General features: G+C 37.1%; 1 protein-coding gene across 3 annotated transcripts in view; it reads left to right on the top strand.

The window, feature by feature from the left end:
- Positions 1-5,965: 5,965 nt before the first annotated feature.
- The window catches only part of ikzf2 (IKAROS family zinc finger 2), a 53,479-nt gene continuing 42,703 nt past the window's right edge, over positions 5,966-16,741 (top strand). For 2 of the 3 annotated variants that reach the window (XM_053234527.1, XM_034304393.2), the window contains exons 1-2: positions 7,581-8,436; positions 12,282-12,330. In XM_053234527.1, coding sequence (XP_053090502.1) covers positions 12,303-12,330 — 28 coding nt within the window. In that variant the 5' untranslated portion in view covers positions 7,581-8,436; positions 12,282-12,302. Of the gene's footprint in view, positions 6,098-7,580; positions 8,437-12,281; positions 12,331-16,741 lie in introns of those variants that run through there. The other variant, XM_034304394.2, reaches the window with a different exon arrangement.

Here is a 16,741-nt window from a genome sequence, read left to right as displayed (position 1 = left end):
CAAATATCGGTCAAATATATTTCAAGTAGGAAGGAAGCTACTGAAAACAAATCGAACTTGATGCCAACTGTGTTGATGGGAATGCATGCGTCACCAACAAGTCTAGTCCTTCTTGTTACTAATTTGTATGCCAGAGCTACCCTAAAAATATACTTCAAATGTGAAGGAAGCTATTGAAGAAAAACTATTTCAGACACTTGCTCTGACCTTGATCCTGTTTGGATCAATTCCAAAATCTAATCAGTTAAACTGATGGTTACAATGATAATATAAATCTACTCAACCGTTCGTTCTCAGGAATCTTGGATAGATGCCCGGACAACCCATAAACGTAATAGTAATCAATTTTGGGATAGTAACAGTAACTCTGGTTCATCAGACTACTCTGTTTTTGATTATTATACTGTAACAGCACAACACAGTGTGTTTTATTCCTTACTTACTGCATGCTTGTGACAGGATTTCTATAACACTCGAGAGACCAAAAGTAACTGGTTTTGACTTCACAACCTCCCAGGGATTAGCACAGAAGTTTAACCACTGCTCCACAACGATACCTACAATCCAGGAAGTGGTTGAAATAATTGCTCAATTAATGACAGTTTCCCTTTGAGCATGTTAAAAAGGTAAGCAGGACAAACTGTCAAAATGGGTTTCTGTGGCATACCCCAATCACATGTGCTGTCTACTGTACATTTAGCACTGCATAGTTATACTGCTTCTCTGTGCTTTGTACTGTCACCCTGTTGACTGATGCTTTCATGCATAGATATGTAAATACTGATAAAAATATAGTACTGATATTTGAATCTAGAAAAAAAAAAATTAAGAATTCAGTGTGCTTTAAGTATCTGCATTTAGCAATTGGATATATTCATATTTAATATATACTATACGACTAATATACAGTACAGTACAAGACTTTATATACCCCTTTGTGGATCAATGCCTTGTCATGGTGAAAGGGCTTGTGTAGTTCTGTGAAACTCAGGGCTACGACACTGTTCCCAGTGGGGGCCATCCTTGCTGAACAGATCAGAGGTGAGGGGTCAGACAAAGAACAAAGAGTGATCCTAAAGACCCTTGTGAAAAGACTGTCTTGAGCCAGGCCAGGGGTTTTCACAGGCAAGTGCCTGGTGATCAGCTCATCCACATAACCTGGCTGAGCTTTGCCTTAAACAGCCATGTAGAGCCATCTTGTGGACTCACCACCTGCAAGATGAAGGATGGAGGACAGGTGGCATTGTTGTAAGCAAGGTTGCTCATAAGTGTACTTGTTACCAAAGCACCTTGAGCCATCAATATTGTGATTGCATTATTAAATGTGTGGCCATGTGCTTTGGACACTCAGGTAAAGAACTGTCAACTGATCACCACTTGGTGTGTTGTATTCATCGCACCTATTATCAACAAGACTTAACTGGTAAACCTATAAGAGCCTTCCAGGTTGCATGGGAGCATCTGGTAGAACTTTAGATGAGAGACAAATTTAACGTCCACCTATAAAAACGGATTTTCCTCAAGTTTGAGGACATTGAGTCTGGAAAGACCATGTTCAATCATAGAGGCAGTTACAAGAAGTTGTGGCTGGAAGGATGTCAGTGCTTGTCATGGTAGTAACTCTAGGACACATTTGTGGACACTAGTGGTGTGGCCATCAAGTTGAAGAAGAAGGCCTTACAAGTAATGCTCAGCACAGGAAAGGGAGTCTTGACCTCTACTGACGATATTGTTGAACAATGGAAGGAGAACTTCTGAGGAACTTGTTAGCCCAGTGGACATACCCTCCATTCAGGAGGCAGTGCCATACATTTCTGGTGTTTTGGAGTCCATCAGTGTGGCTGGGATTGCAATGGTGGTTAGAGGCCTTTGCCAGACCTTCATAGTGGCAAGGCTGCAGGTGTGGATGAGATTCGTTCAGGGATGTTGAAGGGGCTGGTTGCGGTTATGTAGATAACAAGCCTCTTCAATGTTTCATGGAGATCAGAGATCAAGACACATGCAAGGTTGGAGAGATGTCCAGTATGGAGGGCTAGAGGTAACATTCTTGTTATTTGTAAAAGCTCTAATGGGAGAAGGAGATTGGGGAACAGGGGAGGGCTTAATTAGTGAGTGGTTTCACATGGTCGTGATGATTTTGATCCCTATATAAACCAATAATGTCTTTTCGTCCCCGTGTGTGTTCCCTCCTGCGTGTGTTTTAGTGATTTGGAGTAGGAGCATAAGAAGGTGAAACAGTGACATGTATGCTTATTGTTTGCCAATCTTTGAGTTCTGCTCAAACCTCCAGTGGGTGAGATACTTTGAAAAATAAAGTGCTGAAAGGCTACAGAGTGTAACTGGATCTCCTATGTTCTCCTGGCTGCCTTACAAACTGTTACACTGGTGCTGAAACCCAGTATCCTGGAGAGCAAAGAAATGCTTCCAAGGATCAAAGTCCACTAGTTCAGCTCCTCCAGGCATTGGGCACCCTGCAGCAGCAGCATTAGGTTCTCCTAGGTTCTCTCTCTAGGTAGTGATTGACAAGGCTGTGAACGGAGCTGCCAGAGTCTCTTGAACCCAGAATCCCTCCTCACTGCATCCAGACTGAACGTGCAAGCAGCCAGCCTGCTGGCTTTCTCACTGGCATGGAAGATCCAAGCTGATGATTTCTGCTGAGTCATTTCTGGAGCTATTTGAAATGACAACTTCTGTGTGCAGCTGGCCCAAGAGTGAGTGGCGGCTATGAATCCAAGCCCTCCTGACCAGGGAATTACAGCTGGCTGCTCAGCCGGCTGACACCAGAACAACAATGCCAGCGCTTCCAGGAGATGATGCTAGGGAAGGAAGACAAGTTGTTTACATTAGCACAGAGACTGCTGAGTGCCTGCAAAAGGTGGCCACAGTTTGATCTGACAGAGCAAGACAAGGGTGCTAGAACACATGACAATGGAGTAGTTCATCCCGCGTACCAAAGAATGGGTATGGTGTCATAAACCCAAGACGCTCTCCGAGGCCATCAACCTAGCACGCTGAAGGAATAAGGTTAGGAGTACAGACAGTGGAAATAAGGTTCTGTTATAGGGTTGCTGCCCTTATTCATTGTAATTAGATGAGAAGCTTGACAATCCAGCAAATCCTCTGAGTAGCCCTGCTCCTCCTCCAATTCAAGACGAGCCAGTTGGAGTGAATTGGGCTCCTTACAATGATGCCCCCAGGCACATTCTACTGGACGGATACCCTGTGGCAGAATGAGGACTTGTTGGAGAGGTTCTATCTCACGGAATATCTGGAGAATCTGTGCCTGGAGATAAAGAAATCTGGGCTGACCTTCTCAGGAAAAGCAGATGAATGAATTGATATATATTATATATGTAGCTTTTTCCATCACTTTGTCAAAGTAATCAGTAAAAGTATTTCTGATTCCTGTTGACTCTTAATTCGACTGCTCACGTGAGTTTGAATTTTCATGTTTTTAAATATGACTTAACAAAGCAAAGGTGTTGACTGTTTCAAACCATTACATACCTTAATGAGGCTTAAATAAATGAACTTTTAAGCATGCTTATAACTAGAAGTGCTGACAGGGACTCAGGTGCTGTAAAGTTTACCATAAACTTTTGCATTCAGCTACATGTAAATGATCCGTTTACCTGACCTCTTTACATAGGAAATGAGACACACCACATTTCACATATGTAGTATTGTATGGAAAACTCTCGGAGATAAATGTAACTGTGCTTTCTCATATACAGTAAAAGACAGATTTCATTGTACATCTTTTCCAATTGGCCAATATTTAAAATATATAACAGCTATCGGTTACTTTTCAGTGCTGACGGCATTTGTAGAGTATATTGTTTACTGCACTTTTGCACTGTATTGTATGCTATTGTAATTGTACTGTATTGTATTTTTGTATGACACCACACCAAAGGACATTGCTTGTACATTGTGTACTTGAAGAATAATAAAGAATAAATGAAAGATTCTGAATAAACTGTTTAACACACACTGAGTCACCTGTTTATTCTGTAAACTCATGTTGTACATAATAAGCTGGCTACAGAGTGTTTATGTCTGATCTTGTCAAACATGTTTATAGCCACTAGCCAGTTCACATTAGCTACCCAGAGAGCTGGAAGGAAAAACTGCATCTGATATTTATTTTGTAATGAAACCGTGAGATGACTTTTTTAAACTTGTTTAAACTTCTTTCAACATGTTGCTCTATATCAATGCTGTTTGACTACCATTTGAAGCCTGATGTTTGAGATTGTTGAAATTTTTTTTCTCCTACTGAACACCATTGTAACTGTGATAGCAATAACTATGTTGCTGAGCTACACATGCTACTCCTGAGTTACCAGTAATCCTGACTTCTTCTGCTCTCTGGACCTGCCTGATCCATCCTGATGTCCTACTTCTGTTTGGAATTTTTGTCACCTGAAAATCTCTGAAGATGGCCCCACATGAACAGATCACCACGAGATTACTGTGGATGGTAGCACACAGAAACCATAAGGATGGCTGTGGATGTTCTTGCCAAGAACAGTTTGCACTCAGGTCTCCATCATTGAACAGATAATAACTTAAACCTATAATGAATTCAGAAATGACTCTGATGCTCATACTCAAGTTCCTGTTAACACAATTAGCACTTTTGGACTATATAGTATGCAGTTATAGAAGAGACATTATTTATAATTGCACAGGCTGGTGTTACACAGATGAGGTTCACTTTTGAGTCTGGTTCCTCTCAAAGTTTCTTCCTCATGTCCTCTCAGGGAGTTTTTCCTTGCCACCGTCGCGTCTGACTTCCTCATTAGGGATAAATTTATGAACTTAAAATTTATATGAGAATTTATATATTTCTGTAAAGCTGCTTTGTGACAATGTCCAGCGTTAAAAGCTCTATACAAATAAATTTGAATTGAATTGAATGTCCCGCTGTGATGTCAGTGCGACACACAACACAACACTGACCAACGAATTAGCACCAGTACTGCTAAACACATCTGAAATATTTCAGCATAAGTACATTTAATGAGTTTCACTGCAAATTCACACTCCACGGTCCTGAAAGTAAACTAATACTCTGTAAGTGAGAAGTGTATTCATCTCTAATTAGTTCAAACAAGTAACAATGTAAAAACTACTAACACACATATGCAAATTAGTGAAGCAGTAGCTAGTAGCATATTACCAACTACCATTACCAGATAAAGATTCCTCGTATTTTATACTAAATAGTTATCATCAGGTAAAATGTTTACTATTACCACCAGAAACATGTACTGAAGTGTATCATTCCTCTTATACCACGGGGATTTTCCAACAATTACATTTTTAATTTATTAATGAATGACGTCATGCTTTTTATTCATTTATAGTTACATTAAATAATTGTGGGACGTCTGGGAAACAAATAAACTCCTGTTTTCATTTACGTTATAGCAGCTATAAACAGTCGTTACCTTACAGCCTCTCTTTTTTCAATTCTGCTAAGATAATAAGGCAGAAAAAAAGTCATATTACTCAAAAAAAAAAAAAAAAATAATAATAATAAAATTAAATTTAAATAAAATCCACATAGTCGTCTGTTCTGAATACTTTCCTGTGGCAGAAATCGCACTGACACTGGAGACTCCTTCCATAAGTCTTATAGAAACGTCTCCTTACATAATACTTCGCCAAATCAATGATCACACACTTTTATTTGTTAAATAAATAAATATAAACCTGTGATATGCCTTGCAGCTGGCACTATGTCAGAGCTGACGGATCACAATGTTGGGCAATAACGCTGTGGTATAAGTGATGATGTTAGACTTTAAAAAAAAAAATAATAATAATGTCCAAATCAACATAGAGAGATAAATTACAGTTTACTATCCCCAAGGTCGCCTGACAAGCCAGTGAGAATACGAAATAGGCAAATTATGAATTGAAAGCTGCCAATCTGGCAACCCTGTCCCTGTGTAACTCTGCCTGTTGGATCTGTTTCTCTGGGTTTTGATCAGCTTCGTCTACACTCTGATATCTCTTCATTTCTCATGACCTGCTTCTTCTTTATCTGTGGAGGAGGTGGCACTGATCCTTCCTCTGCACTGCTGAGGTAACACACTCATTCGAGTTCATCCACAGCTGCAGGTTTTTATTCTATTCACGATGTCATTTGCAGTGTTTTTATTGCGGAGATCACTGTCTCTAACGCTGTGCTGGGCGCAGCAGGGTTGCCAGATTCAACCCAAAGCCTCTTCATTTCTTTCTCTACCGAATGAATGATACAGGAAACGACTTAGGAACTCGAGAAATAGCCAAGTTTCCAAATGTAATTATACAGCTGCTTAAGAGTAAACTGAGCTTTGGCGTGAACCTGGGTTGGGAAACTGTGCGCACAATCTGGCAACCATGCTGGATATTGGAGTACCAGATCTGGCAACCCGGGCAGTGCGGTTATCGGATCACCTGTTGCAATCGGAGCACTGCAGGGAGGGATTTGCAGAGTTAATATTTCAGGAATGTCTATTTCACTGAGTTTAACGTCGATACAGGGCTGTGTAGAATATATATATATATATATATATATATATATATATATATATATATATATATATATATATATATATATAGAGAGAGAGAGAGAGAGAGAGAGAGAGAGAGATAGATAGATAGATTTTTATGGTTAATAAATGGTTTTGGAGCACAATATGGCTTTATGGTGCTCAAACAATCCTCTGGTTAAATATTAGTATAATATTTATATTATATGCCAATGGATATAATATTCACCACGAAGATTTATTTCCATATTTTCTATAAGGACGTTGGAGTAATTTATATACATATAAATATAACATATAATATATAACACATAATAAAAACACAAGTTAGAATTTACGTTTCTATTATATATATATATATATATATATATATATATATATATATATATATATATATATATAAAACAGAAACGTAAATTCTAGCTTGTGTTTTTATTATTATTATTATTATTATTATTATTATTATTGGGTATAAATGCAAAATATTAATAATATTTATATGCATTACTTATATTTATTATATAATTATATTAATAATAATATTAATAATAATTTAAGCTATAACCTGTGAATCTAATATGATAATGTAAGCTATTTTACACTTTAATAACATTCAAGTCCCTGTCTGCTTAATGGATAAACATGGTTTTCTTGACCAAACTGGCCCAGAGAGAGAGAGAGACAGAGAGAGAGAGAGAGAGAGAGAGAGAGAGAGAGAGAGAGAGAAATAAACCCAAGTAAATCCTAGCCTAATCAATGTACCTAGAAAAACTCATTTTAATCCCGTGACTGAAATATCGCGATATTACGCGGTATTACGTGATACCGTCGCGTTTTTTAAAATTAATTTATTTAGTCATATAAATATTTTTTTCTATATTTTGTATCAACTATCTGTTCCTAACATAGTTAGTTTAGAAATTCAATACATAAAAAAAAACCTCAAAGGTTTTTTTTTTTTTTTTTTTAAACTAACGTTACACAGAAGAAGCCTAAAGTTGTTGCCATAGTGACCAAAACCTGTCAGAAAGACGGAGGTTAGCAACCCACGCTAACTGTCTGTAACATTATCCCTTAACGTTCAAATGCAATCCCGAGTCCTGCTTTTTTTAAAAAAAATAAAAGAGGCTGTTCCTGTTTCCTTATTTATAACCAATTCTACAAGGAACCGGTGGATCCAGTTCAGCGTTCTCTCTCTCTCTCTCTCTCTCTTTCTCTCTTTCTCGGTCATTCTTTCTGTATAAACTCGCTTCCTTCCAGCGATTTCAGCAGCAAAACTGAATCACAGCAGTGAAATACAAGCAAACTCTTTAAAGAAAGCTGCAATGATCAGAGGAAAGGTGGAAAAAAAGACACGACAGGTGCGGAGATGGAAAAGTGGAAAAGTTTGACAGGTTCTAAAGCGGAAGTGGGCGTGTCCGGGTTGCCAGATTGTGCCCAAACAATCTTCTGGTTAAAGTGTATTTATTGAGTGTTATTCTTGTATTAAACATATATTTATATTACATTTCAAAACTTTATGGATATAATAATCAGCACGAAGATTTATGTCCAGCTATAAGGCTGTTGGAGTCATTTTTTAAATGAAGATTTGAATTTGGTAAATCCTCCCAATCTGGCAACGCTCAGTGTCGGTGCCTTTGGTAACTTCTTTTTGCGAGGTTTTTTTTTTTCTTCTTTTTTTTTTTTTTTTTTTTTTTCCACTTGTGACCAGTGCTGATCTCCTGATGAATGCGTCCCGATCACAGGCTTATCGGAAGACACCCGAGCCATTTAGGAGCTGTCTGTCCTCGGAAATTATCAGAAGCAGTGTTCTGCTTGATTTGTTCTGCTTTTGGGATTCTTTATCCTTTAACCTTTTAAGCATTTTCACAGGGGGAGACCAGACAAGGTAAACATTTCTACTGCTGACAGATAACACATGCATTTCTAAACACTTTCTTCATGCTGAAGATCTTCCAGGAGTAGATTCAGATCTGCATCATGTTACAGTTTGTACTTATTATTATTATTATTATTATTATTATAATGAATACCTATTACATATCCTGTACATGTACTGTAGACGTGTGTGTGTGTGTGTGTGTGAATACTATGTATGTGTATACTATATATATATATATATATATATATATATATATATATATATATATACAGTATACAGAGAGCTAGAGAGAGATTAATAATAAAGTTTAATAGTTCAGGAGAAGGTGTCTTCTTGGTGCTCCTGGGCAGAGCAACAGGTGTAAGGCATGATTTCTGTCAGCTCTTACAGTTAAATTAACAGATACACCACGTAATTAATTCATAAACTCTCAGATCAACATTTATTTAATCAAATCCAGACCGACCACACACCCTTTATTTGTACACTTATTATTAACTTCTGCTATAAGAGCCAAAGATTCAAGACTGTGGAGAAGGTTTCAGCACTTATTAAGAGTTACTCCAAGCCGTAGGTGTTAATTCTGCAATGCAGGAGTTAATTCAACACTAAGGCATGAATCAGACTGAAAAAAAAAAAAAAAAAATTTTTACAATTTTGATCAAATACACTGAACGATTATTCAGTGCTCAGGGAATTAATTCAATGCTGTGGGAGTTAATTCAGGGTTTTTAAGGTGTTAATTCAATCCTGTATGAGTTCATTCAACCCTGTAGATGTTAATTCAAGGCTTTGGGTGTTAATTCAACACTGTAGATGTTAATTCAGGGCAATAGTTTTTAATTCAACACCGTAGAGAATATTTTAATGCTTTAAGAGTCAATTCAACACTTGTTGAGTTCACTGAACGCTGTACGAGTTATTTCAACACTGTAAGTGTTAATCACGCAATGCAAGAGTTATTTTAACGCTCTTAGTATAGGAATTTTAAGTGCTTTAATTAAAATCGGCAGTGTTCGAGCTAACTCAGTGCTATAAGTGTTAATTCAACGCTGTAGATGTTCATTCAGTACTTTAGGTGCACTTTAATGCAACACTATGAGAGTAAATGAAACCCTGTAGATTATAATCCAAGGCTTCAGGTGTTAATCCAGTGCTCTAGGTGTTCATCGAGTGTTTTAAGTATTACTTCAACACTGCGGATTATAATCCAGTGTTTAGGTGTTAATGAAACATTGTAGATCATAATCGAGTGCTTTAGGTGTTAGTGCAGTGTTTTAGGTGTTTATTCAGCGATGTAGATTATAATCCAGTGCTTTACGTGTTAATTTCAATACCGTGAGAGTTAATTCATCACCGTATTTTATAATGCAAAGTTTTAGGTGTTAATTCTGCACATTGTAGATTATAATCCAGTGTTTTATGTGTTAATCCAATGCTGTGAGAGTTAATTCAACACTGTAAATTCTAATCCAGTGCTCTAGGTGTGAATTAGGTGTTAATTCGACACTCTCAATAGTCTTGCTAATGTATTATTTTATAACACCTGTGAGTATTTTTTTTAAAAACTCAATTTTGTTTTTATACTTGCATGCCACTAATCTGACCCTGGATCATAATTTTTAAAAAAAATCCAAAACCACTAATGCAGACGTGAGGGCAAGTAAACAGCAGGCCTCAGTGTGATTGGACAATATTTTAACACATGATGTGCTGGACAGTAGTATTTCATCCCTCGTTTGAAAGCATATTTAACACTATGTTACACAAAATGCACTGAAGGAGTGATAAAAGAGTGTGCTGTTACTGAACGCATGATTTTTACGAGTAAAAAATGTATTCAGGAACTCATTAGAGTTCATTTACCTCCACCGTGGGCCTGTGTGTGTGGTAGAGGCGGTTCGAGGGTCGTATAGCTCTTCATCCTCGCCTCGTTAACGTGCCTCTTTCTTTCTATTATATTTCAAACGATCCTGTGATTATTCAGTTTTCATTTCAGTCAGAGTTTAAACGCAACTCACAGCTGTGTACTGCAGAGTTCCTTCTTTTTTTTTGGCTTAGATTAGACGAGGTGTGCGATTAGTGAATGTAGGAATGGGTCTAAAGTGTTTATGTTTATTGTTAAGTCTAAATTTATTAGGATTATTCATTATGGAGGTTCTTAACTGAAGCTCTCTCTCTTTCTCTCTCTCTCTCTCTCTCTCTCTCTCTCTCACACAGACACACACACACACACACACACACACACACACATGCGTCTCTTTTAGCAAACAAGAAGCTAGGTGCAGAGGCGGCTCTGTTTGTGCACGTGTGTGAGACTAAAGTAGTTGCGTCCTTTTGATTTTAAATTTATTTAAGATCGAGTGTGCTGGACACGCAGCTAGTCCTGCTGTTAAGATGTACACTCATGACCAACGTTTTATTGTCAAGTTTTCTGATTGTCTGATCACCTTTTTAAACTCTATTATTACTTTAAACGATAATGTTTATTCTCATCATGGTTTGAGACTAGAGGTTTTTGTCATTTTTTAATGATATAAATTCTGACATCTAACATTCAATTACATATTATAGAAAGATATTAAAGATTAGCCATAAAATTGGTCATAAATATTTCTTTATTTCTTTCTTTATTTATAAATAGCTCTTCATGGATGGTTTGTTTGGACAGGAGACGTTACTCGCTATTCATTATTCATTTTTTTCATTTTTCATTGTTCTTTATTATTTCGAGTTTTAGTTCAGAAATAAAAAGACACGTTTTATGTGAGTGGGCTTAACTAATAACGAACGTCATTCAAGGCCTCATTTAATAAAATGGAAATTAGATGTTTTATCTGAGAAGTAGGAAAATCATGCAGCGGATAAGATCACAAGACGTCTTTTATTCTGTAATGGCAAAAATAGATATCAAGGCCTCGTTCTTGAGAAAACATGAACTTTAAAAAGTTTCATTTGAGCACGATGGGAAGAAGAGGAAAAAAAAAAAAAAAAACAACAGACAATCCGTTTTACATCCGTGGAAAAATGTCTCCGCTCTGAATTTTAGATGATATTATTCAATAATGTGTGAATGTATATTAATCAGATTGCTCGCCGGCTCAGTGTAGTGTCATGCTAAACAAAAAAGAGAGAGAGAGAGAAAGAGAGAGAGAGAGATGACGGTTTGTCTTCACCTTCTCTAACCTGCAGCTCCTCCATTTTCTGTTTCTATGGTGTGAAAACCTTAAAAAAAAAAAAAAAAGTGAAAGGTACAATGGCCCGCAGCTCGATTTTTTTCCTCTGCGAAAGACGTGTATACTATATATAGTGCAATGAGATGTTTTAGGGTATAATTTTGTAGCAGAAGATATGAGTCATCTGGTTGTAGTGCTTCATAAAGATACAGTGCATAATATTGATTATTTTCTGAGATTATTAGGTCATTCGTTGTCTCCTGAGTCTGGTGTTTGGTCCAGTGATGTCATTAACGTTTGACTTTAGTTAAAGAGATAAAGAAGGCCATGATTAAGACTAGAAGTAGATTGTGATATTATGTTATATGTGAATATTTTTTCGCAGAAAAAAAGCAAAAAAAATCATTTTGGAAATCTGATTTCTGCGATTCGTAGTTCTGTCTGTATAAAATCTAGTTAAATCCATTGATGTGCACTTGATGTTAGTTGTGCTATAAACAGTGTGTGTTGGTTAGACGTTTATGTCCTTCTTATGTCCTGTGGTCATTATTGCATCTTACACATATAAGACTAGTGCATGTGTGGTCACATTTACACAAAGCCGAGCATTTGGTCGTGTGTCCCAGATTCACAGCTCAGATCTCTTGACGGCTTCTGTGTTTCTCCTCTCCACAGCTCGTCCCCCGCATCACGGTCATGGAGGCAACCGATGGCTATCTAGCAAGTAAGTTTGGCTTGTCTCCTTGACGTCTCCTTTACGTCTCCTTTACGTCTTGTTTTGCTCGGTGTGAAAGGAGTCTCAGTGGCTTCTGATATTTTAGATCTTTTTGTCATGGAAAATATTGTGACGTGTGAAAATGATTATTGTTGTTTTTTTTGGGGGAGGTTGATGGGTATGACGTGTGCATGGTATTACATGCTTGCACAATATCAAGAGTTTGTGTTCCGTTGTTACTGGAAAAAAAATGTCATTGCAGATCAGAAGGAAAGATTTTTTTTTTTCCAATCGTCATTATTTCCAATTCATCCTAAAGTTTTGATCGATAATACATAATATCAGAAAATAGCACATAAAAAAACTACTTTGCAATGTGTGTGTGTGTGCGTGCATGTGTGTGTGTGTGTGTGTGTGTAGAGGTGTGACTCTGTGACATTATCTGCATCTGTATCTGTTTAATATTCCAAATAGCATTATCTATGTTCTGGTTTAAACCCAAAGTGGGCGTGGCCTAAACCTTTTTTTGTTTGTTTGTTTGTTTATTTCTTTTGGTTGTTTTTTTCTATGTAGGGATGTGCACTGAAAATTTAAAAATTCTATTCCATAAATAATTTTTATATACGTTTGTACCTGCCATATGTATATATATATTTATCCATATATGCCGTTGTAGCAAGTTTGCCTCAAGGTTTGCTGTGTTGTGCATTCTGAGATGCTTTTCTGCTCACCGCGGATGTAAAGAGTAGTCTCTCATTGAAAACAATCCGTTTACGGTCATAGAACTGTCGCTCGCTGGTTGTTCATTAGTTTTTTTCACACCATTCTGTGTAAACTCGAGAAATCCTACAAGATCTGAAATACAATACCAACAACCATGCCACAATCAGATCACATTCTGATGTTTGATGTGAACATGAACTGAAGCGCTTGACTTGTATTTTATACGTTGCACTGCTGCTACATGATTGGCTGAATGGATAATCGGATTGGATGAACGTGTACTGAGACAGGTGTTCCTATTAAAGTGGCCGGCGAGGGACTATACATATTTATACGCTGAGCTGAACTGGCAAATCAGTGTATAATTATCGATCTATTATGAAGCATTAAATAACCTTTATTTATTTACACTCTGTCTAAAGTCTCCTCAGAAACATTGAGTCTAGTTCTGCATCGTGAAACACACACTCGATAAACATCCAAGCTGTGGAAATATCCCTCTAAACGCTCGCTCGCACGCTCTCTCACTCTCTCTCTCGTTCCGTTCTGTTCTGTTCTTGGCTCTTCGTACGATTTGTTATCTGCATGAGGCTTCGGTACCAGGTGCGCAGTGGTACCTTCCCACCTCCCCCTTCAGATTCCCTCAGATGGAACGGTCTGATAAAGTGTCCTCATGCAGGTGTACTGGAAAACAGAGACGAGCTTTTACAGTTAGCTGCAAAAGCAGATAGATTAAGACTGTGGACGGAATAAAGTGCTTGTCTTCAGTGCTTTTTTTTTTTTTTTTTGAAATGTCTTAGTCGTAGGCGAGCTTGTCATGGTGCTGATTAAACATCACGGAATGTCAGAAATCTTTGACCCGTGAAGCTCCTAATCCCAGAAACGGAAGAACAATGCGTTCTGAAATCACGGTGTGTACACACAGCATACTCTCGACTACACCTCGGCATCTTGCATTTCACTTCAAGGTTCTCGCTCGTCCGACTCCTTCGGGACCTCCCTATCGCCCGTCCACATTTTTTCGCTTCTATTTCCAGATCCTAACACACCTGACGCTCAGCATTCTGCAGCTCTTGATTACATTTAATAGGTGTGCAGGTGTGTGGGGAACTGGAAAAGAGCAAAAATGTGGACGGGCTAGAGGGTTAGGAGGACGTGGTTAACTCTGTGGTGGGGAAACAAAAAGTGATTACTGCTTTTCATCACCTCAACCTCATATTCAATATTTCATCTTAAAGCATCTTACTAATAGAAAAGCTCCAGGGATTAGGAACGTAATTCTGGACATACTGAACTATGAGTCTAGCAGTTTCATTTTTTTATCTTTAAGTGATCTAACTTCAGCCAGAAAATAGTTTGTGAAATGTTTTTGCCTTTTGGATCAAACAAAACGTCTAGACTTGACGCATTTTCATATTACTTTTCACTTTTACTTTTAATTTCAAAAGTAAATTTCTCCTTTCTCCTCACTACATTAATAAAAAAAATCACAACATTTCCAGCTTCATTACAGCTTCTGATCTAAATTGCTAACGAATCTAAACTTTAACAAAAGTAACAGTGAGAACGAGACCTAATACACATCACTGTAATCTAGCTGTGAGTATGTGAACGTTGTATTCATCACTGCAGTTGTATTGTCACGAGAGATTTAAGCACTTGAGGAATAAAGCTGTTGTTCAATATCTTTGGCTAACTTGGCTTACTTTGGTGAAATTTTCTCTTCAATGACTTAAATCTGTGGTATTTGACGTCTTTGCTTCTACTTTCATACTTTAAGTCAATGCAAAAATTTCTACTTTTCTACTTTAACTTCATGAAGTGAAAGATTTGAAGCTGTTCAGCTTTAGTACGGTACTTATTTACATGAGGAGTTGCAAATTTGGCTACTTTTATCACCTCTGCTTAGATCACATGTTATTCTGTGTCTGATATCAAGATCAAGCCATTAACGATTTATGCTCTGCTCTGAAAGCAAAATGCACACATAGTGAGTGGCTGTTTTTTTGTTTTTTTGTTTTTTTTGTAAATAGTAAATCAAATGAGCTAAATAACGTTCATACCACCACTGAGTAAAATGAACAACATGAATAACATGTTTGTGGCTGTTATCTGGACAAATTCAGAGCTAAAGCTGAAGCATGTTCCAATATTTACACCTGAAGACCAGAGTTCAGCAAATAATCAACGTTTAGGGACGTGCTGGAATTTAATTTTTGATATTTTATGCATATTTTTGGTCATGGATTGAATAAACTCTCAATGCAGGTGTATTTCATTAACCTTTAAACAAACGTCTAGTAATACATGTGTTAACTCACGTTGTTACCTCACTAACATTACTGATGATGTATTAATGCTGAAGTTTAGTGTTGGTTAAGTTTAAATAATGCAGTATATACACCATAAATAACCTAGTGTAATAAACTCTGTGAATATCTTAACATCTAATCGGGATGTAAAGGAGCGTAATATATCAGTTTAATCCACAAGGCAGACCTTATGTATTTATTTTTGAGATGAAGAAGATGGGATCTTCGTTTCTTATTATCTGATGTAGATAAATGTAGAGGACTCACTGTGGTACTAGTGCTTCTCATACAGTATGTTGCCCATTTGCTTGCTTTCTCACATAATTACAGCAGAAGTTCAAATACTGTACTGTATTTTAACTTCTGCAAACATACTGTATGATATTTTTTAACATACTGAATGATTTTTTTACAATCATGCTATAAAAAATTTAACACCAGCATCCCAACTTCTAGGAGGCCGAGTGAACAGGCTTAGAACCTTGTCAATAAATTATTTAACCTAATCCATGTGAGGTCTAGACGTCCAGACGAGGGCTGGAAGAGACTGTGCATCATCATTACTCCCGTGTTTTTTTTATTTTTATTTATTTATTTTTTGTATTTTATTTTTTTGACACAATCTCTGTCTAACACATATGCAATGTAAATTTCAAAAAGTCATTGCCAAAAAGAGGGGAAAAAATGACAAGCCGGTTAAATCAACACACTGATAATAGATGTCTAAGGCCAGTTGCTGGAGCAGTCAATAAACATTTATGTGAAGAGTGCTTTTACGATCCTTAAAAGCTTTTTGTAAATGAAATTTTATTGTGTAAGTAACCTTTCAGAACTGAAATGTATTTAGAGGGAAGAATTTGTGGTTGCTTTTTTTCATTTTTTTACTGAATTCTGACACATCAGAAAGTTAAATTCCACAAGAACAGCTTTTGTAAGACTTTCTCTCAGGTCTATCTCATTATAACACCATTATTAAGAGACGTGCAAATTGGAGTTTGTTTTCAGGGAAACGCACGTATGCTCAGTGTCCACTTTATTATATTTTTCATGTAATCCATCTATACATTCATATAATTATCCAATAAAATCCCATAGATACAGGACTGCAGTTAACGTTCATCAGTTAATTAAACATCAGAATGGGGAGAAAAATAGATAATCTCAGTGACGTTGAGCGTGGTACGGTTGAAGGTGCCAGTTTGAGCATTTCAGGAACTGGGAACACTCAGAGTGGTGCGGAAAACAAAAAACATCCAGTGAGCGGCAGTTCTGATGAGAGGACAGAGGAAAGTGGGCAAAACTGAAGCTCTTGACTTGTATTTGCGTGAATTTATCGGATAATTGCATGAATGGGCAGGTGTACCAGTGTTCCTAATAAAGTGAGT

Source organism: Pangasianodon hypophthalmus, chromosome 5 (genome assembly GCF_027358585.1).
Source record: "Pangasianodon hypophthalmus isolate fPanHyp1 chromosome 5, fPanHyp1.pri, whole genome shotgun sequence".
Classification (NCBI taxonomy): domain Eukaryota; kingdom Metazoa; phylum Chordata; class Actinopteri; order Siluriformes; family Pangasiidae; genus Pangasianodon; species Pangasianodon hypophthalmus.
Note: the sequence above shows the minus strand (reverse complement) of the source record. Positions and strands in the feature narration are given on the sequence as shown.